We start from the raw sequence: 27,876 nt of genomic DNA, 5'->3' as shown, positions 1-27,876 counted from the left end.
ATCCCCTGGAGAAGGAAATGCAACCCACTCCAGTAGTCTTGCCTGGAGAATTCCATAGGTAGAGGAGCCCTGCACGCTACAGTCCATGGGGTTGCAAAGAGTCAGACACAACTGAGTGACTAACAAACACACACACACACACACACACACACCCACACACCCACACACACATGCATATATATTTAATAAAATCATATGAAACTGCTGGGTCTACAAAAATGGCAATTTTATATACTTCAACTCATGAGCGATCATAGAATACAATTTTTTCTCACCTTTTTTTTGCTTGGATCCCTGTTTTCTCTTTCCCCACTTCCACCTTACCCTGTCTATATCAGCTCTACTCTGTCCTTCTCACATATCCCTACGCTATCCTCTTCTCACTGGCAATTCACATTAATAACTGTGTATGAATATATCTCCATACTCATGGTATCATGAACTCAGATCTCCTGCACTGCAGGCAGATTCTTTACTGTCTGAACCACCAGGGAAGGCCCATGGAATCACAAACAGGTACAAATATATCTGCATCTGTATGTGTGCTAGCCACCAAACTCATCATGTGAAACCTCAAACTTCCAGATTGCTTTTTTCTCTGTTGAAGGCTAAAGCTAAATACTCTAATTCCTGCATTTGAATAATACTTATCTCCTCTTCTTGGCACTTATCTTTAAGGGATTTCAGCCTTGTTTTAAGTAGTTGCTTCACTTATTTTGATACTCATTCACTTGAATTCTCTTTCTTTTATCATGTGCTAGAAACTACTCACAAATGATTCAAGCTGTAAAGTATGGCAACGGGTCACACGATCGATTAGTCACTCTTTCCTCATTTCTTACTTCTGCATCCATTGAATAACCTATTATTTTGCAAAGTTAAGAATAAAGATGTAAGAGAAGGACATACTTTACCACCAGACCCAGAATTTCTTCTGTGAAGAAAAATGGCCTCCCAGAGCCATTTCTCTGATTTCCATCTGTCAGAGCAAAGTTAATGATCAAGTAGGCAGTGGGGCTGCATGAAGAGACCTTAGAATTCATGTTAGAGAGGAGAGTGTTTGAAAGCTCAAAAGAGACAAGACGTACAGCTTTACGGCAGATGTCATAGGAAACCTCAGCCACTCAGTGAAAGGTGACTTCTCCCCTCATTATAGTCTATAGTCATCGCCATTGAATTCCACTCTCCTTCCAGGAGATAATATTGATTTAACGGTGGGAGATCTCTGCTCAGTAACATGGGTAAATCCCCAGGGTGCTGGGTCACTGGGCTACTCCAGGGCTACACCACTCTGAGTTTTCTCATTAGGGAATTAGTCTTGGCAGAGGGAGAAGGAGCTCAGGACTCAGAGGTGGAGGGTCTATGCCCTCTTCTCCACTCTGCCCTCGCCTGCCCCTGCGTGCACCTCCATAGTTCTTGGGTGGTGTTTGGCTCGCACGTAAAGGTCTGCTAGGTGACCAGTCTGTTGCCCTTGGGCCAGGGTCCTTTCTCTTATTTGGAAAGTTCTTTGTCAGGAAATAAAAGGTCAATTCACAGGAATTTGGGGGTTGAAGTTCTCCTGAGATCAAGTGAGACGACTCCATTTCTAAGATCTGTGATGGGTTTGCCTGGTAGGATCAGCTTGGGCCCATCTTTTATCCTCAGCCAAGGGCCCCCTGGCCAGGCAGAGCACAGATCATTCTAGTTCTTGTGTGACCGAGGGTTGTTATTTATTTAGAAGCTGAGACTGCCCTCCTGCCTGTCTAAAGGGTTTCAAAGCTGCCGCACCAGGAACTGTTTCAGACTACAGATTTCAGTGACTAACCACCCGTGTCCTCACTTCAGTAGTGAAATCCCCAAATGGTCCTAGAAGAGAAGAGAAGTAAATCGTGACAGCTGCTTAGAGGGCATCTCAGGACTAAATCCCAGGAGAAATGATTTTAAGTTCGGAGAGAGACCTCCCCACTCACCACTGAAGAAAAAGAAAATGGAAAGGAGGGTGGCGAATGGTACCATACAGAAGGTGACTGTTTGCAGCTCACTCAGGTGTGCTCTGAAGACCAACCCCCTACATCAGCAATTAGTAGTTGACCCTTGAGCTCCTCTACCTCCCAGAAAGCACAACAGAATCAGATATCATGGGAAGTACACACACACACACACACACACACACACACACACTCACTCACACTCCATATGTTCCTACCTGCAGGAAACAAGTTTCTCTGGGTGAGAGAATGAGGCCAGGTGATATTTCAAACAGAGTATAATTTTAGCAGATCTATCAAGAACATTGATGTGGGAGGCTTCTTACTGTAATCCCGGAAGTCTTTTCATTTTTCCTTTGGAAAGTGTGAGAATAACTGTAACGCTGCTTCTCTTCCAAAACTGGACAGTGGGTTAAAGATCAGCAGCCGCTGACACAACAACAATAACAGCAACAGCCAAAGCTTTTATCCTGGCCACCATGGAGTTTCTTGAAAGAACTTACCTTGTGAATGACAAAGCCACCAAGATGTACGCCTTTACACTAGACAGGTAACAGACATCCGATTCTGTTTCACAATTTTCTGTGTCTTGAATATTCACAAAGTTCCTAGATCCTACTGCTTCAGACTTGGAGACTTCTGCTGTTGCAACCCAGGGGCATTTTGCAAAATTTTATCAACTGTTGATTGACTTGTATAATTTATATTCTGAAAAGGTCATACTCTGTATAGTTGATTTGATTCCTTACATATCCTGAGTGCATGAAGGATCATCTTATTAATATATTTTTATCTGTAGATTTTCTTTAAAAATTGATATGTACAATCCAATGTGTTTACCTTTCTTTCCCTCAATTATTCCCACTTTTAAGATGGTAAATTTTACTAACACATATATATGGAATTTAGAAAGATAGCAATGACGACCCTGTATCCAAGACAGGAAAAAAGACACAGCGGTGTATAATGGACTTTTGGACTCAGAGGGAGAGGGAGAGGGTGGGATGATTTGGGAGAATGGCATTCTATCATGTATACTATCACGTAAGAATTGAATCGCCAGTCTATGTCTGACGCAGGATACAGCATGCTTGGGGCTGGTGCATGGGGATGACCCACAGAGATGTTATGGGGAGGGAGGTGGGAGGGGGGTTCATGTTTGGGAACACATGTAAGAATTAATGATTTTAAAATTAAATAAAAAAAATTAATTAAAAAAATAAAAAATAAAAAAAATTAAAAAAAAAGATGGTAAATTTTAGTAAATTATATTTAGAAAGAATTAAGGTTTTTTCCAACTATGTGGCAAATTGTGGTTACACTGATCTTAATTGCTGTTTCCTTCATTATATAATATCATTATCAAATATTCACAACTAGAATAAATATAGCTGAGTTTAATGTTCTACCTAGCTCTAGTTCTTTTTATTATCTTCCACAGTGCCACGTGCAATGTATTCATTCATTTCCCCCTTATTTAGCAATTATTGGTTGAACACATCTGGATATATAACGAAACAAAAACATTCCTAGTCACAGATCTCTGTCTTCATGAAAGTTCGAGTCTATTATAGAATGTGTTTCAGAAATAGGTAATTACAAAATGGCATGTGTTTATTCTAAGAGCATTCAGTAAGAATATCTCAAGGGAACCTAGGTCTTTGCTGGACTTTGGGAGCCAGAGAAAGCTTTTCAGCAGTGATAGACCGAGAATTGAAACAGAAAAAGGAGTTAGAGTAAAGTTAGGGAAACCCTACATAGGAAGTAGGGTTACAAAAGTTTGCCTGATTGAGGTAATTTCCTGGTAAAGATAGAGGCAAATAAGAATGAGATTTTGGTGCATTTGGGGAACTCAATCCAAGAGAAACATACTCAGAATACATAGACAAATGAATGAGAATCTGAAAAAAATTTATGTTAGGAGTGGAATTTAAGAGAATACATACCCATAATAGTATGTTTAATGTTTCTGTGCATTTCATGAAGCCAGATTAATATTCCAAAGAGTAGTGGCATTGCGTTTGATAGCATCAAATATTCGAGCAACTGCAAAGGGACTTTTCCTTAGGATATTTATAACTTTGCTTAAAAAATATACAACAAAGAATCTAGCACATTATCTCATATTGTAAGAATTATTTTTCTTGGAAAATAATATTAGATGTGATTTATTGAGATCATAAACAATAAAGCCTCATGTTAGGTCAGCAGAAATTTTAAACAACAAATTGTTAACACTATGGACACTATTAATAGAGCATCTCTACATGATGGAATTAATAGTATTTCCCTTCTCATTAAAATAGACCATTTAGCTCTCTGTGATGCAAATAAAACAATGGTTTATGGTTATAGGGTCTCATTTACTTCATATACGAGTACAGTTTTCAGGATACAGTGATGATAAAAACTGTCACGCTCATTTTTACTTTCTTTTCAAATAGAAACAATAGAACCTATAGGACTCCTTGTTTTCACCGCCAAGGAAAGTTTTAGCTGAGGTAGTATCAGTCCTCTAAGGGAAAGACGTGTAGCTCTATTCTTATGGCCTGATTCTCTCAAGGTTAGAGCCTGGTGGGGGAACTAAGCCAAGCCACGTGGGTGCTGCCAAAAGCAAACAAAAAAAAACCCAAAGACACTTGAACGTACATAACAGTATTTATCCTAACCCCTCATTTTGCCACATAGGAAAGGGAATTCCAAAGAGAATGAATACCATTCTTAAGGCCGGATGTCTGATTATAGCAGAGTTGGGAGGTGGACTCGCACCTTCTGTTTGTAAATTCTGTTCCCCTCCCCTCCCCCTCTCCTGCAGACGCACTAAACACAAAGCAATAAAGTACTGATGCACTGATATTTGCTATAACATGAACAAACCTTGAAAGCATTATGCTAAATGAGAGAAGCCCGTCACAAAACTACATAATGTATGATTCTCTTTATAGAAAATATCCGGAATAGGCAATTTTATAGACAAAGTAGACTAGTGGTTTCTTGAGGTAGTACTGTGTGTGAGAAGATTGGGGATTTGCTGGGTATGGAATTTCTTTTTGGGGTGATGAAAATGTTCTAAATTAGATTGTGGTGATGGTTGTTTGAGTGTGTGTTAGTCGCTCAGTCCAGTCTGACTTTTGCATGGATTGTAGAATGCCAGTCTTCTCTGTCCATGGGATTCTCCAGACAAGAATACTGGGGTGGGTGCCATTCCCTTCTCCAGGGGAACTTCCCAACCCAGGGATTGGATCAAACCCGGGTCTCCTGCATTGTAGGTAGATTTTTTCATCATCTGAACCACCAGGGAAGTTCTATTTGGATATCAGATTAGTTGCTCAGTCATGTCCAGCTCTTTGTGACCCCATGGTCCGTAGCCTGCCAGGCTCCTCTGTCCATGGGGATTCTCTAGGCAAGAATACTGGAGTGGGTAGCCATTCCCTTCTCCAGGAGATCTTCCCAAGCCGGGGATCAAGACCAGGTCTCCTGCATTGCAGGTGGATTCTTTACCGTCTGAGCCACCAGGGAAGCCCAAGAATACTGAAGCAGGCAGCCTATCCTTTCTCCAGGAGATCTTCCCATCCCAGGAATCCAACTGGAGTCTCCTGCATTGCAGGCAGATTCTTTACTAACTGAGCACCAGGGAAGCAGCCTGTTTGGATATAAATATATATATAAGGTTTCAGTGAGATGGGTGGAAAATTGTTTTGAGTGACTGTATCACTTATTTAAAACTAAACTTGGAAAACCAGTCACTCTCAATAGCTTGACGTGCTTAATTAAAATACACTTACATCTATAGTCTCTCAACTTTCCCATATACCACTCTTTTTAACCTTTCCTCTCTCAGTCCTCTTTCCTCTCCCACTGCCCATGATACCACACTGCCTCTGTTACTGTCAGCTGGTTTGCCATGTCCCCTCTCTGCTAGGACATAAAGCTTCTAAGATGAGGAGCTTTGTTTGTATCAAGGACACTGTATCTTTAGCACCTTTGATGGGGCAGATGTATGGTAGACATGCAATACATTTGTTGAATGGATGAATACATGAAGTGGTGGAAATGCCACGGTGGGACCTAAGCTTTTATTTCCTCTCTCAACAGGACTAGTGATTTGAGGTTCTTGGGAAAAGTAATGTTAGAGTACAAAAACAAAGTGATTTTATGTGGTCAATGTATAAATAAGAAGTTAAAAAATTATCTTATTGGCCAAAAATGTTGAAAAATCTATTTGGCCAGCCCGATATTACCAGTTCCACTTCAAATGTATAGAAATAGAAACGTTTAACCTCAAAGACCAAATGAAAATAAGACACAAATTTTAAAAAATGATTCTCCAAGGTCATAAAATAAAGCTCCACTCTTTAATTCCTTTTTAAAGGGATGAACTCAAAGTTCTAGGCTACTGATGTCAAATTTTCTAATATTTCATTATTTTTCTTCTCTGTTTCTACCTCCCCCCCCACCCGCCTGCCTTTTTTTTTTCTCTTTGATACTACAGTAAATTTCTTTGCTCTACTCTATTGCTCCTGCTCTTCAAAGCCTCAGCCATATTTGCATGGGTGGGAATTCTGGTGATTTACTCCTTGACAGATTCACATTTCATTTTTTTTTATATATTCTAGCATTTGCTTTCTAGAACTTATGTTTTAAAATTCTTAGAATTTGCATCACTTTCAGATTGAGGGCCTGTCCTACGTCTAGAGATAGATCACTTTGGTCTTATGAGACGATGAGGAATATATTTTAACTTCGTTTGGAATTGTAGACCCTTTGAGGAGTTCAGTGAAGATGGTGGGCTCCAGCCTTTGCCCGTAAAACACACACACAATTGGATATAGTATGAACACACTGCTTCCAATTTCAGTACCACTTTTGGATTTCTGGCTTCGTGCTTCTAGAAACAATCTCAGCTCCTGTCCTAGTCTAGGACAAGGTAGCCATATTAAAAGTAAAAACTGGCCAGGTTTTGTGCACTTTTCCTCTGTGGCATTGCACACAGACTGTGCCTCTGGTAGGGGTCCTGTTATGCTCTGCCTTCAAAACTGATCCAAGGTAAGTTCACTCACCACCTGGTTTTCTCTGCCTACAAGGTTATGAAAAACAGAAAATACAGCGAAGTAAACCAGTGGTCATGCGAACAATGCCAGAACATTCAGTGACCCTGTCCCCCTCACACTGCCTTCTCAGCACAAAGGAAAAGGAAACCACCATGCTCTTCCGTTAGTTCTCTGGCTCCTCTGAGTCAATGACCATTGGTGACTAACAGTACTATGCTACATGGCTGCTAATTATCAGTGTGTATCACATTACAAAGGTGAAAATCTATAGATATAGGAACCATATGTGTCTTTTGCCAAATGGTTCTTATTCCAATTAGATTACTTAGAATTCTTCAAAATCCTGAGTGTTATTAACATCACCAGCAAAAACATTCTGAAGCCAATTTGTCAACATACATGAAATTCCTTAAAAATGTAGAGGTTCTTTAACCAAGTAATTCCCCTTTCAGGATTACATTTTGAGGAATAATAATATATTGAGTAAAGATTAAATATAAGGATATGAATCACAGCATAGCTTATACAAGCAAATAATTGGAAGAGTCAGTTATTCAATTTTAGGAAATATTGTGACATATCTATACTAAATATAATGTTCTTTGTATTGAACTAATGATGTAGAATATTTAATAAATTGAGAAAATGTTAATAATATATACAGCTAAAAATCAGGTCCCAAAACTGTATCTTTGGTGGAATTCCCAGCCCACCTCCACTGAGTTGCAGTCATGTGATCTGTGTAGAGTTTACCCCACTCTCAGCTCTAGGAGTCAGTGTGGTTGGGTTTAGCCAGTCTTCTGCCTGTAACAAGGTCTAAGCCAATTAGCCCATCCATATTCCTCTGGCTTTAAAGGCTGGTCAAATCAGCATGCAACTCAGGACTCCTGTTTAGCAGTTGGGAGAATGAACACTCTTTCTCCCTGTATAATAAAATACAAGTACACAGTCCTGATTACCTTGGGCAACTATTCCACTTTATGATAAAAATTAAGCCTGCGGTAAAAGAGTAGTAGAGAACTGCAGAGCAATGGCTCTGGAGCTTTGATAAATCAGGCCTGCTGCCTCTAGATGTTCTCAGTTGCAAAACCAATAATTCCCAGGTACTGACCTACCTAGCATGAGCTTTGTTTTCTGTACTTGCAATGAAAAACATTCTAATTAATATGGACTCTAAGAAAAAAGTGAATCACAACAAATTCTGAAAAATTCTTAAAGAGATGGGAATACCAGACTACTTTATTTGTCTCCTGAGAAACAGGAAGTTAGACTATTAACTATTTAACAGGAAGTTAAATAGTTAGAAGATGCTTCTAACTATTGCTATAGTTAGAACTAGACGTGAAACAACTAACTGGTTCAAAATTGGGAAAGGAGTACGTCAAAGCTGTATATTGTCATCCTGCTTATTTAACTTGTATGCAGAGTACATCATACGAAATGCCAGGCTGGATGAATCACAAGTTGAAATCAACACTTCTGGGAGAAATATCAACAACCTCAAGATATGCAGATATTATCACTCTAATGGCAGAAAGTGAAGAGGAACTAAAGAGCCTCTTAATAAAGGTGAAAGAAGAGAGTGAAAACGCTGGCTTGAAACTCAACAGTCAAAACACTAAGATTACGGCATCCAGTCCCATCACTGCATGGAAAATAGAAGGGGAAAAAGTGGAAACAGTGACAGGTTTATTTTCCTGGGCTCTAAAATCACTGTGGATGGTGACTGTAGCCATGAAATTAGAAGGCACTTGCTCTTTGGAAGAAGAGCTGTGAGGAATCTAGACATCATATTAAAAAGCAGAGACATCACTTTGCCAACAAAGGTCTGTATAGTCAAAGAAAGTGAAAGTGTGAGTCTCCCAGTTATGTCTGAATCTTCGCAACCCCATGGACTATAGCCTGCCAGGCTCCTCTTTTCATTGAGTCGTCCAGGCAAGAATACTGGAGTGGGCTGCCATTTCCTTCTCCAGAGGATCTTTCCGAACTAGGGATCGAACCTGGGTCTCCTGCATTGTAGGCAGATTCGTTACCATCTGAGCCACCAGGGAAGCCCTAGCGGGCTTAGTCAGTGCTATGGTTTTCCCAATAGTCATGTACGGATGTGAGAGTTGGACCATAAAGAGGCTGAGTGCTGAAGAATTGATGCTTTCAAATTGTGGTGCTGGAGAAGACTCTTCAGAGGTCCCTTGAGAAGCTGCAAGATCAAACCAGTCAATCTTAAAGGAAATGAACCCTGAATATTCATTGGAAAGACTGGTACTGAAGCTGAAGCTCCAATACTTTGGTCACCTGATCTGAAGAGCTGACTCACTGGAAAAGACCCTGATGCTGGGAAAGACTGAAGGCAAAAGAAGAAGGGTGTGGCAGAGGATGAGATGGTTAGATAGTACCACCGACTCAATGGACATGAATTTGAGCAAACTCCAGGAGATGGTGGAGGACAGAGGAGCCTGGTGTGCTACAGTCCATGGGGTCACAAAGTGTTGGACACGACTTAGTGAGAGAACGACAGCAACAACTAGGTAAAAAAGTGCATTTATGTATTACAAAGCTAAACAAAAACTATCAGTAATATTTGTCTCTTGGAAGTATGTTTATTAGTGATTTTCCCCTCTGTTTTGTACCTTTTTGTAATTCCAGTTTTTCTATAATGAATATGTAGAATGCTCAAACTACCACACAATTGCACTCATCTCACACGCTAGTAAAGTAATGCTCAAAATTCTCCAAGCCAGGCTTCAGCAATACGTGAACCGTGAACTTCCAGATGTTCAAGCTGGTTTTAGAAAAGGCAGAGAAACCAAAGATCAAATTGCCAACATCCGCTGGATCATCCAAAAAGCAAGAGAGTTCCAGAAAAACATCTATTTTTGCTTTATTGACTATGCCAAAGCCTTTGACTGTGTGGATCACAAGAAACTGTGGAAAATTCTGAAAGAGATGGGAATACCAGACCACCTAACCTGCCTCTTGAGAAACCTATATGCAGGTCAGGAAACAACAGTTAGAACTGGACATGGAACAACAGACTGGTTCCAAATAGGAAAAGGAGTACATCAAGGCTGTATATTGCCATCCGGCTTATTTAACTTTTATGCAGAGTACATCATGAGAAACTCTGGGCTAGAAGAAGCACAAGCTGGAATCAAGACTGCCGGGAGAAATATCAATAACCTCAGATACGCAGATGACACCACCCTTATGGCAGAAAGTAAAGAGGAACCAAAAAGCCTCTTGATGAAAGTGAAAGAGGAGAGTGAAAAAGTTGGCTTAAAGCTCAACATTCAGAAAATGAAGATCACGGCATCTGGTCCCATCACTTCATGGGAAATAGATGGGGAAACAGTGGAAACAGTGTCAGACTTTATTTTTTGGGGCTCCAAAATCACTGCAGATGGTGACTGCAGCCATGAAATTAAAAGACGCTTACTTCTTGGAAGAAAAGCTATGACCAACCTAGACAGCATATTCAAAAGCAGAGACATTACTTTGCCAACAAATGTCTGTCTAGTGAAGGCTATGGTTTTTCCATTGGTCATGTATGGATATGAGAGTTGGACTGTGAAGAAAGCTGAGTGCTGAAGAATTGATGCTTTTGAACTGTGGTATTGGAGAAGACTCTTGAGAGTCCCTTGGACTGCAAGGAGATCCAACCAGTCCATTCTGAAGGAGATCAATCCTGGATGTTCTTTGGAAGGACTGATGCTAAAGCTGAAACTCCAATACTTTGGCCACTTCATGCCAAGAGTTGACTCACTGGAAAAGACTCTGATGCTGGGAAGGATTGGGGGCAGGAGGAGAAGGGGATGACCGAGGATGAGATGGCTGGATGGCATCACTGACTCTATGGACATGAGTTTGAGTGAACTGTGGGGGTTTGTGATAGACAGGGAGGCCTGGCGTGCTGCAGTTCATAGGGTCGCAAGAGTGGGACACGACTGAGTGATTGAACCAAACTGAACTGAACTGAGAATTATAAATATCATTTAAGCCAAAACCATCAGATCTTTTTCTGGATGGTGATAAGACCAATGAAGTAACTCTTCAAGTGGAGGAAAATAATTTATTTCTATCTTTGTGCCTTTAAAAGCCATGAATGCAAGTTCTTCTAAGATTCTTATTAATGTCTTCTAATAAGTTTAGTAAAACCATAAGCCTGAGTGGTTTGAGATCACTGTGGAGGTAAACTTTGGTTTTAAGCATGGGCAGGGTGAAAACAAGACTGAGCTTGGAGTCCCAGCTCTGCCATTTCCCAGCTATCTGACCTCAGGAAATTGTTAAAGTCTCTGAATCTTAATTACTTCCATAAGAAACTGTGTTGTTTGTTGTTTAGCTGTTCAGTTGTGTCTGATCTTTTGTGACCCGCATAGACTGTAACCGACAGGCTCGTCTCTGTGGCACTGGATTAATGTCATCTACAATCCTTGCATCTGTGAAATTCTATATTTCTATAAATGGCTCCATATTTCTATGAATTCTTTATACTTGAACAGAACAAAAATGCACTGCATCTTTTGGGAAGTACAAGTAGGTTTAACTCTCATTGGGCTTCCCTAGTGGCTCAGTGGTAAAGAATCTGCTTGTCAAATGCAGGAGATGTGAGTTTGATACCTGGGTTAGGGTTAGGGTTAGGGTTAGGGTTAGGGTTAGGGATGGGAAGATCCCCTGGAGAAGGAAATGGAAAACCACTCCAGTATTCTTGCCTGGGAAATCCCATGGAGAGAGGAGCCTGGTGGGCTACAGACCATGGGGTTGAAAAGGAGTCTGACATGACTTAGCTGCTAAAGAACAACAACAAACTCTCATTACAACTTTGATAGATGGGTAGAGATTTCTACAAAGCTGTGTTAAGAGTCCGTATGGACTCAGCAGGGAAAAGTGCTATAACCTATTAACAATGTGACTGTTGGGAAGAAAGACAGTGATGGCATGCCACAGTGAGTATTTCCATCACCAGGCTGGCTCATACACACATTCCTCATTAATAATAATAATAATCTCATCACTGCCCCTTTCTAAATTTATAGCAGTGCCCAAAATCTTTTCAGTGAAGTTGCTGGGAAGGAAATGAATCAAAATGTATTTGCTTCCTTTCTCCTTTTTTCTGATCTCTTTTAAAAAATGAATTTATCTTCAGCTGCACTGGGTCTTCCTTGCTGCGTACAAGCTTTCTCTAGTTGCAGTGACCGGGGGCTACCCTTTGTTGCAGGCGTGTAGGCTTTTTAAATTTTTCTTCATTGTGTGGCTTCTATTGTTGCAGTGGGTTCTCTTGTTGCAGAGCATGGGCTTTAGGGTGCTTGGGCTCAGTAGTTGTGGCTTGCAAGCTTAGATGCCCCACTGCATGTGGAATTTTTCTGGACCAGGGATTAAATCTGTGTGCCCTGCATTGTTAGGCAGATGCTCAACCACTGGACCACCAGGGAAGTCCCTCCTTTGCTATCTCTTAATTAGAGCTGTGCGTGTGTGTGCGTGCTTAGTCGCTTCAGTCGTGCCTGCCTCTTTGTGACCCTATGGACTGTAGCCCACCAGGCTCCACTGTCCATAGGATTCTCCAGGCAAGAATACTGGAGTGGGTTGCCATGCCCTTCTCCAGGGGATCTTCCTGAGCCGGGGATCAAATTTGGTCTGCCTGTGTCTCCTGCATTGCAAACAGATTCTTTTACCCACTGAGTCACCTGGGAAGCCCTAATCAGGGGCAGTATAGGCTAAATATGAGTTTGCTTATATAAAAACAAAATTTTCTTGAAACAGAATTCAGAAGAGAATCTCTAGCTTGTTCCTTACACTGGATGTTTCATCTGGAAGGAACTGTGAATTCTAAGTTCTGAGCTAGTCAGCAAATGTCCTCATAGCTGTTCTGAGAATGGGTAGGGCTGTCAGTGAGAAGTCTGTTTGCAACCATGTTCACTTCTTGCTTCTGTCAAACTCCTCCACAGCGTGGAACTCCAGCAGAAACCCTTGAATAAAGATCAGTGTCCTGGAGAAAAGCCAGAGGAGCTGGAGTCAGGAGTCATCCATCACTGCCACCATAACTGCAAGGCCACAGAGGACAGTGCGCAGGAGCAAATCTGTGCCAAGTGGAAGCTCTGCGCTGCTTCAGGAATATGCTTAGTTTTCATGATTGCAGAGGTCGTAGGTGAGTATTTCTCAAAACGTCCCCGATTAAACAAGCAAACAAATGAAACCCCTGCGTCATTACAGGAGGGTTGTCTAAAGTGCTTCTTTTAAAAAGAGACTGCATATTTTCTGTACACTTAAAGTAACAATATGCTCATTGTAGATAAGTTGGAAAATAGAAGGAAGAAAAATAATATTCGTCAAAATCCCACAATTGAATGATAATCTCCAATAACATTATGGGGTATTTTTGTACAGTATATTTTCTATTCATAACTCACAACTTTTTAAAATATAACTGAGAGCATGCTGAATGCTTTTTTGCCATGTCATCAAATACTCTTCAAAAAACATTTCTATGCCTGAACAATATTCTATAATATGCTCTTGTGATTTTCATAACCATCTCTCGATTGTTAGAAATTTAGAGAGTTTTTTTTCCTGCTTATGGACAATGATGCAGTGAAAAATCTTGAACAAAACTCTGCCTGCTTTTCTGGTTTATCCCTTCAAAGAGATTCCTGAAAATGGAAATTGTTGGTTGAAGAATATGAATATTTTTATTACTTCTTTGTGCACGTTGTCAAACTGCTATCTAGAAAGCTTGAAACAATTCCTGAGTCTGCCACCTTTGCAGAATGACTCTCTCCAAATCATTACTAGAATTTATTTCAATCTTTCAAAAATCTTTGCTAATGTATAGATGCATATGCTTTATTTTAATATGCATTCCTTGAATTGTAACCTGGCTTCCCTGGTGCCTCAGAGGTTAAAGCATCTGCCTCTAATGTGGGAGACTTGGGTTCGATCCCTGGGTCAGGAAGATCCCCTGGAGAAGGAAATGGCAACCCACTCCAGTATTCTTGCCTGGAGAATCCCATGGATGGAGAAGCCTGGTGGGCTACAGTCCACGAGGTAGCAAAGAGTTGGACACGACTGAGCGACTTAACTTTCAACTAACTTAACTTTTAACTTTCTTTCCTTTAATTGTTACTGTTAATATTATTTGCATGTTTACTAGTGATCTCTATTTCCCTAAGCTAATGTATTAGTGATCTGTATTTTGTCAGATAATTTGTAATTCTCTATATTGATCTCTGGGAACTCTTTATATATTAGGATATTAAACTTCTATTACATTTGTTATAAGCACTTTCTAATTTGTCATTTACTTTTTTAAAATTTTGGTATAATTTTTGGTTTGACTTAGAGAAGTTCCAAATTTTATATAGGTAATTCTATCAAACATTTCATTTTGAACTGATTTATTTTATTATAGTAGTCTTCCACTATTTTAGTGTTTAGACGGAGGAGCCTGGTAGGCTGCAGTCCATGGGGTGGCTAGGAGTCGGACACGACTGAGCAACTTCACTTTCACTTTTCACTTTAATGCCTTGGAGAAGGAAATGGCACCCCACTCCAGTGTTCTTGCCTGGAGAATCCCAGGGACGGCGGAGCCTGGTGGGCTGCTGTCTATGGGGTCGCACAGAGTCGGACACGACTGAAGCGACTTAGCAGCAGCAGCAGCAGCAAGCCTTTCCTATCTACTGAGAAAATAAATATCACTGTGTTGTTCAATTATTCACATTTAATTTTAAATCAATATGAAATTATATATGCTCTCAGGATTGAAAATTCTCTTTCTAACGAGCTAACAAAGATTTCAGCATCATTTATGGAATAGTTCATTATTTCCTCCATTGATTTTTCTCCATATTATCATTTTCTTTTTTTAAAATTTATTGTTAATTGGAGGATAATTGCTGTACAATGTGTTGGTTTCTGCTGTACAACAACGTGAAGCAGCCATAAGTAGACATATATCACCTCCCTCTTGAACTTAATAGAGTTAGGTTCTGAGGTGTTTTATTGACCTGTGTTGCTGATCTGTCGGCAGTTAACATATTAATGTAGATTTACATGTTGTAATGTCTGTTGTTCTTCCCTCATTATCCTTTAATAGAAAAAAATATATAAAGTTTTCATTTCTGTTTATTATTCTAATTGAACATTAAAATAATTTTGTTCAGCTTCCTTCAAAATTTAATCATGATTTCATTGTATATGAATTAATTTGGGAACACAAATCTTAAAATACTCAGCTTTTCCTTCTGGGAATATGGTATGTTCCCCCATTTACCCCAGTACTCTACATCTCTCTTCAAGGTTCTGTGGTTTTAGTTTGCTTGTTTAAAGACATGGACAATATATTTCTAGGTTTATAGTAGTTTTTTGTGTTTGGTTTATTCTTTCCAGAGGTGAGTGGGGTCTCCCTTTTCTCACATCCTGCTTTGTAGATCATTACTTATTGTATTTTGGAAAGTTTTCATTTTGTATATTCACTTTGAATTCAATAATGTATTTGAACTATTGCCATTCTAAATGTATCTCAGTTAATTTTCCTTGTTCCTGTCATCCCTCCTCCCCATCCCAAGAGATAACACTTTTTCGTGCAAAAATGTTTATTTCCCCTTGCTTTCAATAGTTATTTCTCTTCTGTATGTTTCATATTTTTATCATGTTAAATAATATGTTAAATCAACTCATATGTTCAACTATTTAACTGTTAAGTGAAATATTTCCTGAGGGGTTAAGTATTTTTATTATGTTAACAAAGTATTCTTCTTGTCCTCCTAGTTTTTTAATGGTTAACAAATAATCAAGGATGAGTATTGCCTTTTATCAAAAACCTTTTAAGTTCTTTCTGTTTTAAAACGTTTGGCCTATTGTCAATGTGCATTGTATTAAGAGATCACCATGCATTTCTGACATTATGATGAAAACAGCTAACATTTATTTATGCTTACTATGTGCTGGGAGCCATGATGAGTGCTTTCCATGAATTACCTTACTGAGCCTTGATGACATTCCTGAGAGATAGGTCCTATTATAAATTGCAGTTTATAGACCATAAATCTGAAGCACAAAGAGTAAAGTACTGACTTTTATAACACCTATCAGTGGCAGGCAGTTTGAACTCCAGAGCTTATGTTCTTAGGCTCCCATATGGTGCCTCTGAACTTGACTTGGTGGACCATCCTTTCAATGCATTGCTCAATCTGAGTCACTGATATTTTTGTTAGGATTTTTATACCTTTTTTTCGTCATTGAAATTTAACTATAGCTTTCTGTTTGGAACTACTTTTCTAGGTTTTTGAATCTGAATTATGCATATTGAAATGAAAAATTTAGTTTCAATAATTTCCTTTTTATATAAAAAAGCTAAAAGTTTATATGGCATTGAAATTATTCTTTCTTTTTTAAGAACTCCCTAATAAATTTTCTAACTTCAGAGACATTCTTGGATATAATCTTTTGATATATTTTAGCTTCTTTCTCATTCACGGACATATTAAAAATTTCTACTTCTTGAGTAAATTTTGGTTATTTATAAATCTCTAAATTGATTCATCTCAGAAATTTTAATATTTATTATCATACAATGGAACATGATAGTCTCATATTGGTATTCTCTTTAATCCAGTTCCTTTCTCATTTTAATACTGTCAGTATATTTTTACTTCTTTTCCTTAATTTTAACTTCAGTTCAGTTCAGTCGCTCAGTCGTGTCCAACTCTTTGCGACCTCATGAATCACAGCACGCCAGGCCTCCCTGTCCATTACCACTCCCGGAGTTCACTCAAACTCATGTCCATCGAGTTGGTGATGCCATCCAGCCATCTTATCCTGTGTCATCCCCTTCTCCTCCTGCCCCCAATCCCTCCCAGCCTCAGAGTCTTTTCCAATGAGTCAACTCTTGGCATGAAGTGGCCAAAGTACTGGAGTTTCAGCTTTAGCATCAGTCCTTCCAAAGTACACCCAGGACTGATCTCCTTTAGGATGGACTGGTTGGATCTCCTTGCAGTCCAAGGGACTCTCAAGAGTCTTCTCCAACACCACAGTTCAAAAGTATCAATTCTTTGACACTCAGCTTTCTTCACAGTCCAACTCTCACATCCATACACATACTGGAAAAACCATAGCCTTGACTAGACGGACCTTTGTTGGCAAAGTAATGTCTCTGCTTTTCAATATGCTATCTAGGTTGGTTATAACTTTCCTTCCAAGGAGTAAGCGTCTTTTAATTTCATGGCTGCAGTCACCATCTGCAGTGATTTTGGAACCCCCCAAAGTAAAGTCTGACACTGTTTCCATTGTTTCCCCATCTATTTCCCATGAAGTGATGGGACCAGATGCCATGATCTTCATTTTCTCAATGTTGAGCTTTAAGCCAACTTTTTCACTCTCCTCTTTCAGTTTCATCAAGAGGCTTTTTAGTTTTCTTTACTTTCTGCCATAAGGGTGGTGTCATCTGCATATCTGATTATTGATATTTCTCCCGGCAATCTTGATTCCAGCTTGTGCTTCTTCCAGCCCAGTGTTTCTCATGATGTACTCTGCATAGAAGTTAAATAAGCAGGGTGACAATATACAGCCTTGACGTACTCCTTTTCCTATTTGGAACCAGTCTGTTCTTCCATGTCCAGTCTAACTGTTGCTTCCTGACCTGCATATAGTAGGTGTCTATTTATTTTATTGGTAAATATTTTCATTGAATACATTATTTTAATTTTCCTTCTGTTTTCCAATTCACAATCTTTGGCTTTAAAAATATTTTTACTTCCTCTATGTTTCTTTTGTCAGAGCTTTAGTCTTATTGCATCTTTTAATATCTTGTTATATTCTTATCTAATATATTTGTATCCTTTTTTATTAATAACAAAGCTATGTATAGTTAACAATCTAAAGGTTTGGGTATGCTATGTTATTTATAATTTTTTTACCAAAATAATTTAAAATAACATTATAAACCACCTATATAGTTTTTGCCATAAGCTACTAGTACTCTTGGGGCTTCTCTGGTGGGTTAGATGGTAAAGAATCTGACTGCAATGTGGGAGACCTGGAGTTGATCCCTGGATTTGATCCCTTGGTTGGCAAGATCCCCTGGAGAAGCGAATGGCTACCCACTTCAGAATTCTTGCCTGGATAATTCCAGGGACAGAAGAGCCTGCAGGCTACAGTCCAGGTAGTCACAAGGAGTTAGACATGACTGAGCAACTGACAGTTTCATTTTTCAATACCCACCTCTTACCACTATTACTTGTTACATTCTCTTACTGATATTTTGGCTTCATTTTCTCTTTATTACCACAAATGGGTGCTAAATTAATAATAATCTAAGACTAAAGGAGATTTTGCTAAGCTATTTTTTTTTGTACTACAATAGCAAGCAATCAGAATTAATTTGTTTCTTCAAGCTATTGAGTCTTCTGACCTATACACATAGACGTTCATAGCTTTTGAAAACTAGAAAACTTGAGGAGAGCTTGTTGTTGTTGTTCAGTCACCCAGTTGTGTCTAACTCTTTGCGACTCCATGGACTGCAGCATGCCATCCCCCGAAGTTTGCCCAAGTTTATGTCCATTGCATTGGTGATGCCATCTAGCCATCTCATCCTCTGATGCCCTCTTCTCCTTCTGCCCTCAATCCTTCCCAGCATCAGGGAAGAGAGCCTAGGCCCTTAATCAGATTCAAGATGAATCCAGAGTTGGTAAATAACCTTCTAGTCAAATTAAAAAAATTAATACCATATAATTTCTAGAGCCAGGGTAAGTCTTTTGAATGAATGATTTAATAACTTGATAGAGCTGCCAAGAAGTTACTTTTAGCAGCTCCAATCTGGAAAGCTCCCTCTGGAAATCCACTGATATCTATACTAGAGAGGCATTCTTTTTTTTATTAAGGAAATTCACGAGATTGTACATAATTTTCAGTTGCTTGTATAAGAGATCAACAAAATGGAAAATCTAAAAAATAGGATCCATTTGAAACATGATATGAAAAAGTGATATTCTGGAAATTCATAGCCTTACAGATAAAGTACTGGTCCCACCCCACCCCATACCATCTGAGCAACCAGGGAAGCCTGGCGTACCACAGTCCATGGGGTTGCAAAGAGTTGGACATGACTTGGCGATTGAACACACACACACACCACCCCCATGTGAACACACCTCGCAGGATGCATAAACTGGCTTGTTTTCTCCACTAATTTCTTCTATTGCTTTGCCCTGAAATCATGTGGATGTTGAGAACAGACACATAATCTCCCTGGGTGATGTCTAATTAATATTCTGGAATGAGATGGTCTCTCATTCACAAAACTCAGTTTCCTCTTTGTACCTATCCATGCCCTGTCACTTTGTGTCTAAAATGACATATTTTTAGAGGGCAAATGAGAAGCTACTCACTTTGAGAAAGCAAATAAATCTCCTCCTTTCCTTCTCATTTCTAATAATTAGTCTATGAGTTCAAATCTGGCTTTAGAGTCAGAAGAAAGTGATGTTGTCAGTAAAGGAATTCAATGGCTACTGACAGAAAATCATTTGGAATTTGAAGTGTATTGATATTGAGCTAATTTTCCTAAAACATTGCTCTCTTCATGTTAATTCTGTCTTCAAAATTCTCCAGTGGCTCACCTTTGCCATTTCCCCATCACAGCAAGCACAGGAAATTTTCCTGAGCACAGAGATAAACTGACAGGCATCCTTGCAGCAGAAAGAGGCTGACTCAGGGGCTTTCTCTGTGTTAAGCTCTACTTGGCTGCCCCAGGTGAAAAGAGATCAACACATTGGAAAACTCTGGCATCCTGGACAAAGTGAAAAATTCTACTTTGGCTTTCAAGTTATTCCACCATCTGTCTGCCAAACTATCAATCTTCTACTTTTACTACTTCCGTATATGACATTTCTTCTGTTTCTTCTATTTATTCATTCTATGCAAAATAATCATTGCACTTTAAGATCTCTGTAACCTTTGCTTATGCCTTTTGATTTATATGGAAAAGCCCCCTCATTCTCTCTACTCGTCAAAACCCTGACCATCATTCAAGACCCCAACTCACAGCTCACCGCCTTTCTAAAACCATTTTTGACCAAGTCAGAGAAAGCAAGTAGTGTTATCAGATGACTTTTGGGAATCTGGAAGGTCCTCCTGCAGGATGTGGGTCTGAAAAAGGCCTTGAAGGATGAGTAGGAATCGAAAGATGGCAAAGAGGGAGATGAGAAGGGCCTTTCACATTCAGGGGCTTGCATGTGGCCCAGGATATCATAAATATCAGCTTCACCTGGAAAGATTTTGAGTGGGTAGGGCAGCATCAGGACAAGCAAGTCAAGTGATTCTGATGTGTAGGTATATTTGGGTGCCCCTGTTTGCAGCGGACTGGCATTACCTGTCCAATAAGGTTTTCTCATACTTATTGTCCTGGTGGCAGCTCTGGTCCTTCTGGCCCCAGCACTTCAAGTTCACAGGCACAGTGGGATGTGAGATGCCAAGCTGGATAAATCGGGGTCTCTGGGTCTTTATACAAGGAGATTTGGGGAAAAGCTCTTTCGTTCTCCTTTAAAATACTATGCTGAAATGATATAAACTCAGAGACCCACTTTTTTTTCTTGCTGAAGGGGAGAAAGTTTGCCTTCAGCAGAAAAATAAAAAGCAATAATCGGAGCCAGAGCAGAGCCCCAAGATTTTTTGAACCTTACGATTAGGCTGTACCTGATCCAATCCCACCCAGATTTATTCTGTTATTTGAGCCAATAAATGATCACTTTGCTGTTTAAAGTAGTTTGCGTTGGGTGTTTATGACTTAACAACTGAGAGAACCGGAGGCAGTAGTACGGGGTACAACATGATTAGTGGAGAATGAAACTAGAATGGTGGTTGAGGGTTCCAGAAGGCTGAGTAGCCTGGCTGAGGAATCTGGATTTATTCTGTAGGCCTTGGGGAGTAACTGACATTTAAAACAGGACAGAACAAGGTCATAGAGCTGTGTTTAGAGAAAGAACTGACCACAGGGTACAGAGCAGAGAGGAAGAAGGAATTAAAGGAGGCCACAAGTATCAGTGTGTCCACTGTGAATGGGCCTCTGAACCTACTTTCTGATTGCTGGTGAAAGGTCCTAATTGTACAAAGGCCATTAAGCAGAGTTATACTGCATATGTAAATATGCATCTGTATTTAAGAAGACAGACATACAGACATAGAGAACCCACAGAAGTAAGCTCAGTTCAGTTCAGTTCAGTTCAGTCGCTCAGTCGTGTCCGACTCTGCGACCCCATGAATCGCAGCACGCCAGGCCTCCCTGTCCATCACCAACTCCCAGAGTTCACTCAAACTCACGTCCATTGAGTCGTGATGCCATCCAGCCATCTCATCCTCTGTCATCCCCTTCTTCTCCTGCCCCCAATCCCTCCCAGCATCAGAGTCTTCTCCAATGAGTCAACTCTTTGCATGGGGTGGCCAAACGCATGAGGTGGCCAATGTAAGCTCAAGTATGGCCATTTCTGGAAGAAAATGAGAGTGGCCAGGGAAAGACATCCTGAGGTAGGACTGTTAAGAGTTAAGCAAGGATGGAGGAAGCACTAGCTTGCTGGACCGGAATACAGAGCTGGCATCAGGCTGGGGAAGATGGTAAGTATCTCAGAGGGAGAAAAATTCTCTCTTAGTAAGAGAAAATTTACTGGGTGGTGTGACAACCACAAGCTTGATTAATAAGGGTACTTGTTTTGTACTAGAGCCAGAGTGTCTCAGTGGCTTAGGTTACTTATATTTTTTGAGGTTCCTGGTACTAAAAATTTAAGAAAATGTGCCAAAGCAAACTGTGATGTGTTTGAAATACTTTAAAAATAATGACATCATGAATTTCTGACATGACATTAAACACAGCATAATAATGCTACTCATACAGTGAAGTCGCTCAGCCGTGTCCGACTGTTTGCGACCCCATGGACTGTAGCCTACCAGGCTTCTTCTGTCCATAGGATTTTCCAGGCAAGAATACTGGAGTGGGTTACCATTTCCTTCTCCAGGGGATCTTCCCGACCCAGGGATCAAACCCGGGTCTCCCACATTGGAGGCAGGCACTTTAACCTCTGAGCCACCAGGGAAGCCAGTAACAAACAATTTTTAGATGAACAAACAATTGTCAGATGAACACTGAGTTCTCTCAGTCCCGTCAGTATGTCTCTGCTCTTCATGAAAATCATCACGAGTGCTTGACATGAACTCTCAGATCTGAGGTGTATATGAGACCCAGACCCAACCTCTCCCCTGCTTGTCTAAGGTCGTCTCCACCCGCCAGGCCCTAGAAGAGTCTGTTTCCAGGACTCAGTCCTGAGCACCTCTCCTGCATTGCTCTCACTGTCTCGCTCCCTCCATTGTGCCAAGTACTCCAGGAATATGACTGTTGCTGCCCCGCTTCCTGCCTGCATTGCAATTCCCTTTGGCTCTTCCTGCTGTGTCTTAACCTCCAGCTTCTCCCGGCTCCGAGTCATCCTCCCTATCACTGGCAAAGATCTCCTGCTTAAAGACAGACCTGAGCATGCCATAACCTTGCCTCAAAATCATAAAAAGATCCTTCTCTCCCACGGGATAACATTCAAGCCCTTTAGTGTGACGTGTGACACCTTACAAAGGGCCCAAGCCACCCTTCCTGTCTCGTTGCCCACTATTCCTCCAACACTCCACACTTCCTGTTGTTGTTCAGCTGCTAGGTCGTGTCTGACTCTTTGCGACCACATAGACTGCAGCATGCCTGGCTCCTCTGTCCTCCACTCTCTCCTGGAGTGTGCTCAAATTCATGTCCATTGAGTCAGTAATGCTATCCAACCATCTTATCCTCTGCCACCCGCTTCTCCCTTTGCCTTCAATCTTTCCCACCATCAGGGTCTTTTCCAATGAGTCAACTCTTTGCATCAGGTGGCCAAAGTACTGGAGCTTCAGTTTCAGCACCAGTCCTTCCAATGAATATTCAGGGTTGATTTCCTTTAAGATTGACTGGTTTGATCTCCTTGCAGTCTCTCAAGGGACCTCTCAAGAGTCTTCTCCTGGATAATTGGAAAGCATCAATTCTTCAGCACTTAGCCTTAATCATGGTCCAATTTTCACATCTGTACATGATTACTGGAAAAACCATAGCTTTGACCATATGGACCTTTGTCGGCAAAGGTTCACCCCTTTTACTTTTCAACGAAGGTGCCCTGCTCTTTCATTTCTCTCTGTTTTTGTTCCTGCTCTTATCTCTTCCTGAAAAACACTTCCTTTCTAGTTAATTCTTACTCATCCCTTCTGTGGAAAGTTCTTCAGGGTTCCCAGTGACAGTGGCTTTCTGATCCCTTTGCTCATGTCACCTGTCTTCTGGACAGTGAGCATCAAATGATGAGATCACTGCAGAGAGGGCCTGTGCTTCGTTTCACTTTAGGTATCTTTGTACATCCTACCCCTGCACTGTGCACCATAAGGGCTCCATACATCCAGGCTGGATGATTCAATTAATTGTCAATAATATCCCTATGCTTTCAGAAGCAAATGCCAGTTCAGCCAAGATGACCTCTTAAAAACAATTTACTCCATAAGATTCAGCATGAAGGCCCACAGTTTTCTGGATTGTTCTTATAAGAACCTCAGATGGTTGTAAAATGGTTCTCAGTTCCCAGGTCTCCATACAAACATACTTCTTCCAAAGTAAGTCCTTTTTCTTTCCCAGGTGCCTCCTGACTTGGTTGAATCTGTAGAAGAACTCCTATAAGATGTCATTTCCTTGACTGAAGCTATGATTTTAGCCCAGCATACAGAATCATCACCATCATTCATTGCTAAGACTGTGGCATGGTGCTTATCTGCATGCAGTCATTCCTCTGGGAAGCAATAATGCATTATTAACACAGCTTTATTATCAGGCCCAAGTTTGGCAGACAGAGCAACATTAGAGGATAATTGGAAGGACAACTGATTTGTTAGCAAAATGTTGCTTTTCGGCTAATGAATCATTCTGATTTTTGCCCTGACAGCTCAGTAACAAGCTTGAAGACGATTTTGTTTCAGACCATTAAACTCTGACAAACCAGTTATTAACTACAGCTAGAGCCAGTAATCTGTGGGGATTACTGCAATTATGAACCTTATATGTAATTTTTAAAAATCATTAGTTGAGACGAGGTGAGTCTGATGATGGAGGGGCTGATGACCGACAGACTCCATCACTTTGCAATACACAAGGGAAAACCAGCTTCTGGGAGGACTAATCCGTCAGCAGAAGCGCTTTGCTGGGAAGATGGAACAAGAGCAGTAAAGGTTATTGCACTCGAGCAACAAGCCCTGCTTGAGAAAACACAAAGCTGCTCTTTGACTTCTGTTTTAGAGGTTGGAGGTCTTTTCTCAACGGAGAACTAAATGGGAGTGCAGGGAACAAACCAAATAGACAACAAGGCAGGTCTCCTATGGTCTGGGTTCCCTTCCTGTGCGTTACTGGATTGTTGCTGCATTCAAGATGATCATGCCAAGTGAAGTAAGTCTGAGAAAGTGAAATATCATATGATATTATTTACGCATGGAATCTAAAAACATGACACAAATGAACCTATTTACAAAACAGAAACAGTCTTGCAGACACAGAAAATAAACTTAAAGCTACCAAGGGGAAGGTGTGTGTGTTAGTCACTCAGTCGGGTCTGACTCCTTGAGATGCCATGGGCTGTAGCCTGCCAAACTCCTCTGTCCACGGGATTTTCCAGGCAAGAATACTAAAGTGGGTTGCCATTTCCTTCTGCAGGGGATCTGCCTGACCCAGGGATTGAACCTGGGTCTCTTGTGTTGCAGGCAGACGCTTTACTGTCTGAGCCACCAGGCAAGCCAGGGGAAGGTACGGGGGAGATAAATTAGGAATTTGAGATTAACATAAACACACTACTATATATAGGCTAGATGATCAATAAGGACCTACTGTATGGCACAGGGAACTCTACTCAATATTCCATAATAATCTATATGGGAAAAGAATCTGAAAAAGAATAGGTGTATGTGTATGAACAAGAAAGTCATTTTGCTGTCCACCTGAAATTAACACAACATTGTAAATCAACTATGTTACAATATAGGATAAACATTTTTAAAAAGGATCTCATTGCGAGGTGCCTGTCCTTTCTTCTTACACCTCCCCAATATTCATTTCAAGCCCAGGTGGTTAAGATAAACTAATGGAGCAGAAGTAGTGAAGACTATGGTAAAATTACACATTGAACAATAGCACACCAGTGGGCCAGACTGTGTCATCCGGTTTACAGACAAAGTCCAGGTCCTCAGTCTGGAGACCCTTTCAATCCAGCCTGCACCTCTCCATTGTCACCCTATTATACTTCCCTTTATGCCCTAATCTAACCGGAATGTTCTTCAAATGGGCCCCACTTTCTAATCTCTGTACCTTAGCTCTCCCAGGAATGGCCTCTCTTGTGCAATTCATTTCTACATGTTCAAATTCTACTCACCCTCTCAATCTCAGTTTCCTTACTTGTCAAAACGATGTAGATTATATCCAAGTTAAGACCCTTTCTCGTCTTCAGTTCTGTGAGTCTGAGGCGTTTTCACCAAACTGTGGTTAGTACACATAGGATCTGGTGGCCCCGTGGGGCCCTAACCCCACTTTCTATTCTGTATCCCCGTAGGTGGGCACATTGCTGGGAGTCTTGCTGTCACCACGGATGCTGCCCATCTCTTAGTTGACCTGACCAGTTTCCTGCTCAGTCTCTTCTCCTTGTGGCTGTCATCAAAGCCCCCCTCCAAGCGGCTAACTTTTGGATGGTGCCGAGCAGGTGTAGTTCATCAACCGAGCATCAAGGCAGAGTAATGCTGCAGAGTCCAATTAAGGATGAAAATGGAAGGGGTGAAGGGAAGCTTCGTTTGAAAATCCCTTAGAGGCACATCTCTGGTGCACAGAGGGAAATAGACGTGTATATGGGAATGTGTACTCTCAGTGCTAATTACACTAATAGCCAGATTCATGGCGGCTACCTCTACTCCAATGGGACAAGAGGAGTCATTTTAGCGGCCACCTCAGCCCAAGAATCTCAGTGTGTGGTAACAGCCATGATGTTATTCATTGAATGACTTGGCATTGGGGAGAGAGGGTGGGCTGAAGCTTCTGACATTTTGCAAAATCAAGCCCAGAGAGCCCAGAGAGTTGGAAAGACTGAAGAACTTCCCATAGAGGGGTTGGGAAAAGAATATGGACTTTCCAGTTCACATGGCGTTTAGCCATTCAGTGGATGGCTCAGCTGGATATCTTGTTCAAACAGCCATCAACAACCACAAGAAAAGGAGAAGGAAGAGGAGGCAGAGGGGAGGAAAGTTCACTTTTTGTCTCTTCTTAGACCTGGGTCTTTGATGGGGTGATGGCTTGCTCTTGTCTAGGAAGGGGACCAGGTATGATGAGGCTTTACAGTCTGGGAACTTTTTACTGTGGCTCATTTTTACAGTCCACCCATCTCTTCAACACATTCTGCCTCTCTACTTCTCCTCCTTTGTATAATTTCTTATGTCAGAGGAATAAGAGGGGCTTCTGGCTGAATGTAAATATCATTTATACTAAGAGTTACAACTCCATATTTTCACACCAGTTGAGAACATCAACATGAAACAGATCTGAGGGCAGAGCTTTGGCTAACATGCTAACACAGACAGCTTCACTAAAAGGTGCCGCTAGACGCAGACCACAGGTTGTAGCCTGATGATTTTGAACTGTGGTTTTTCATGCTTAGAATGATAGAAAGCTCTAATTTCATGAGATTAGATGGTTGAGTGCCATCACCGATGCAATGGACATGAAGTTGAGTAAACTCCAGGAGATGGGGAGGGACAGAGAAGCCTGGCATGCTGCAGTCCATGGGGTTGCAAAGAGTTGGACATGATTTGTTTTGACTGAACAATAACAACAATTTCATGCCAAACAATTTATCATCAGAGGTGTTTTGCACTGTCTTTCCTTTAACATTCAGAGAAAGAGAGGGAGAGGGAGAATTGAGGAAATAAACATCAATAAAAGGACTTGGTGACATTGTGATTTAAAGATGCTTTTCAGTCCCTAATAGGGCTACATTTGGAAAACACCTACCTTTGACTGAGTACCCATCATTGATCCTCATAAATTTTTACTTGTATTTTACCCTTTCTGATACCATGGGTCAAAGCTGTTTTGTAAACACAGGCAGGACTCAGAATTTAGGTTGCTACTTGAACTTTCTCCTCCTGGCCAAGGAGGTCAGTGAGAATTGACAATCCAGAGGCCAAGGCTGCTCAACAGAACTCTCTGTTTCAAGAGAAATGTTGTACAATAGCTAGTACACTGGGGCCATGGAGCAATTTAAATGTGGCTAGTGCTAGTGAAAGACTGGATATTTAATTTTACTTTAAATTTAAACAGCCACATTGGATCAATGGCTACCATATTAGGCAGCACCCCCCACAGACATATAGATGAAAATCAACTAGTACATCAAACATATAATTTCATGGATAACTTTGTTGAGGAAGAAGCTAAGTATAAAAAGTGAGTTTAGGTAAAGATAATATTAACATATGCACCCAATGTTCATAGCAACAATATTTTAATTTTCATGATATGGAAGTAATCTAAAGTGTCCATCAACAGATGAGGTGATAAAGATAAGATGGGCACACACACACACACACACACACACACACACACAGTGGAATACTACTCAGTCATAACAAGAGTGGAAATTTGCCATTTGCATCAACATGGATGGACAGGGAGGACATTCTACTAAGTGAAATAAAACAGACAGAGAATGAAAAATCCTATATGATACCACTTATATGTGAAATCTAAAAAATGAAACAAAGTAGGGGAGAGGGAAGGGAGTGGAGCATGATAGGGATAGGAA

At 40.6% G+C, this 27,876-nt stretch overlaps 1 protein-coding gene across 1 annotated transcript in view; it reads left to right on the top strand.

The window, feature by feature from the left end:
* The first annotated feature begins 2,446 nt into the window (after positions 1-2,446).
* Positions 2,447-27,876, top strand: part of SLC30A8 (solute carrier family 30 member 8) — a 41,419-nt gene continuing 15,989 nt past the window's right edge. The window contains 3 exon segments of the mRNA XM_068984047.1: positions 2,447-2,517; positions 12,958-13,157; positions 25,639-25,785. Coding sequence (XP_068840148.1) covers positions 2,447-2,517; positions 12,958-13,157; positions 25,639-25,785 — 418 coding nt within the window.

This window comes from Capricornis sumatraensis, chromosome 11 (assembly GCF_032405125.1).
Source record: "Capricornis sumatraensis isolate serow.1 chromosome 11, serow.2, whole genome shotgun sequence".
NCBI lineage: Eukaryota > Metazoa > Chordata > Mammalia > Artiodactyla > Bovidae > Capricornis > Capricornis sumatraensis.
Note: the sequence above shows the minus strand (reverse complement) of the source record. Positions and strands in the feature narration are given on the sequence as shown.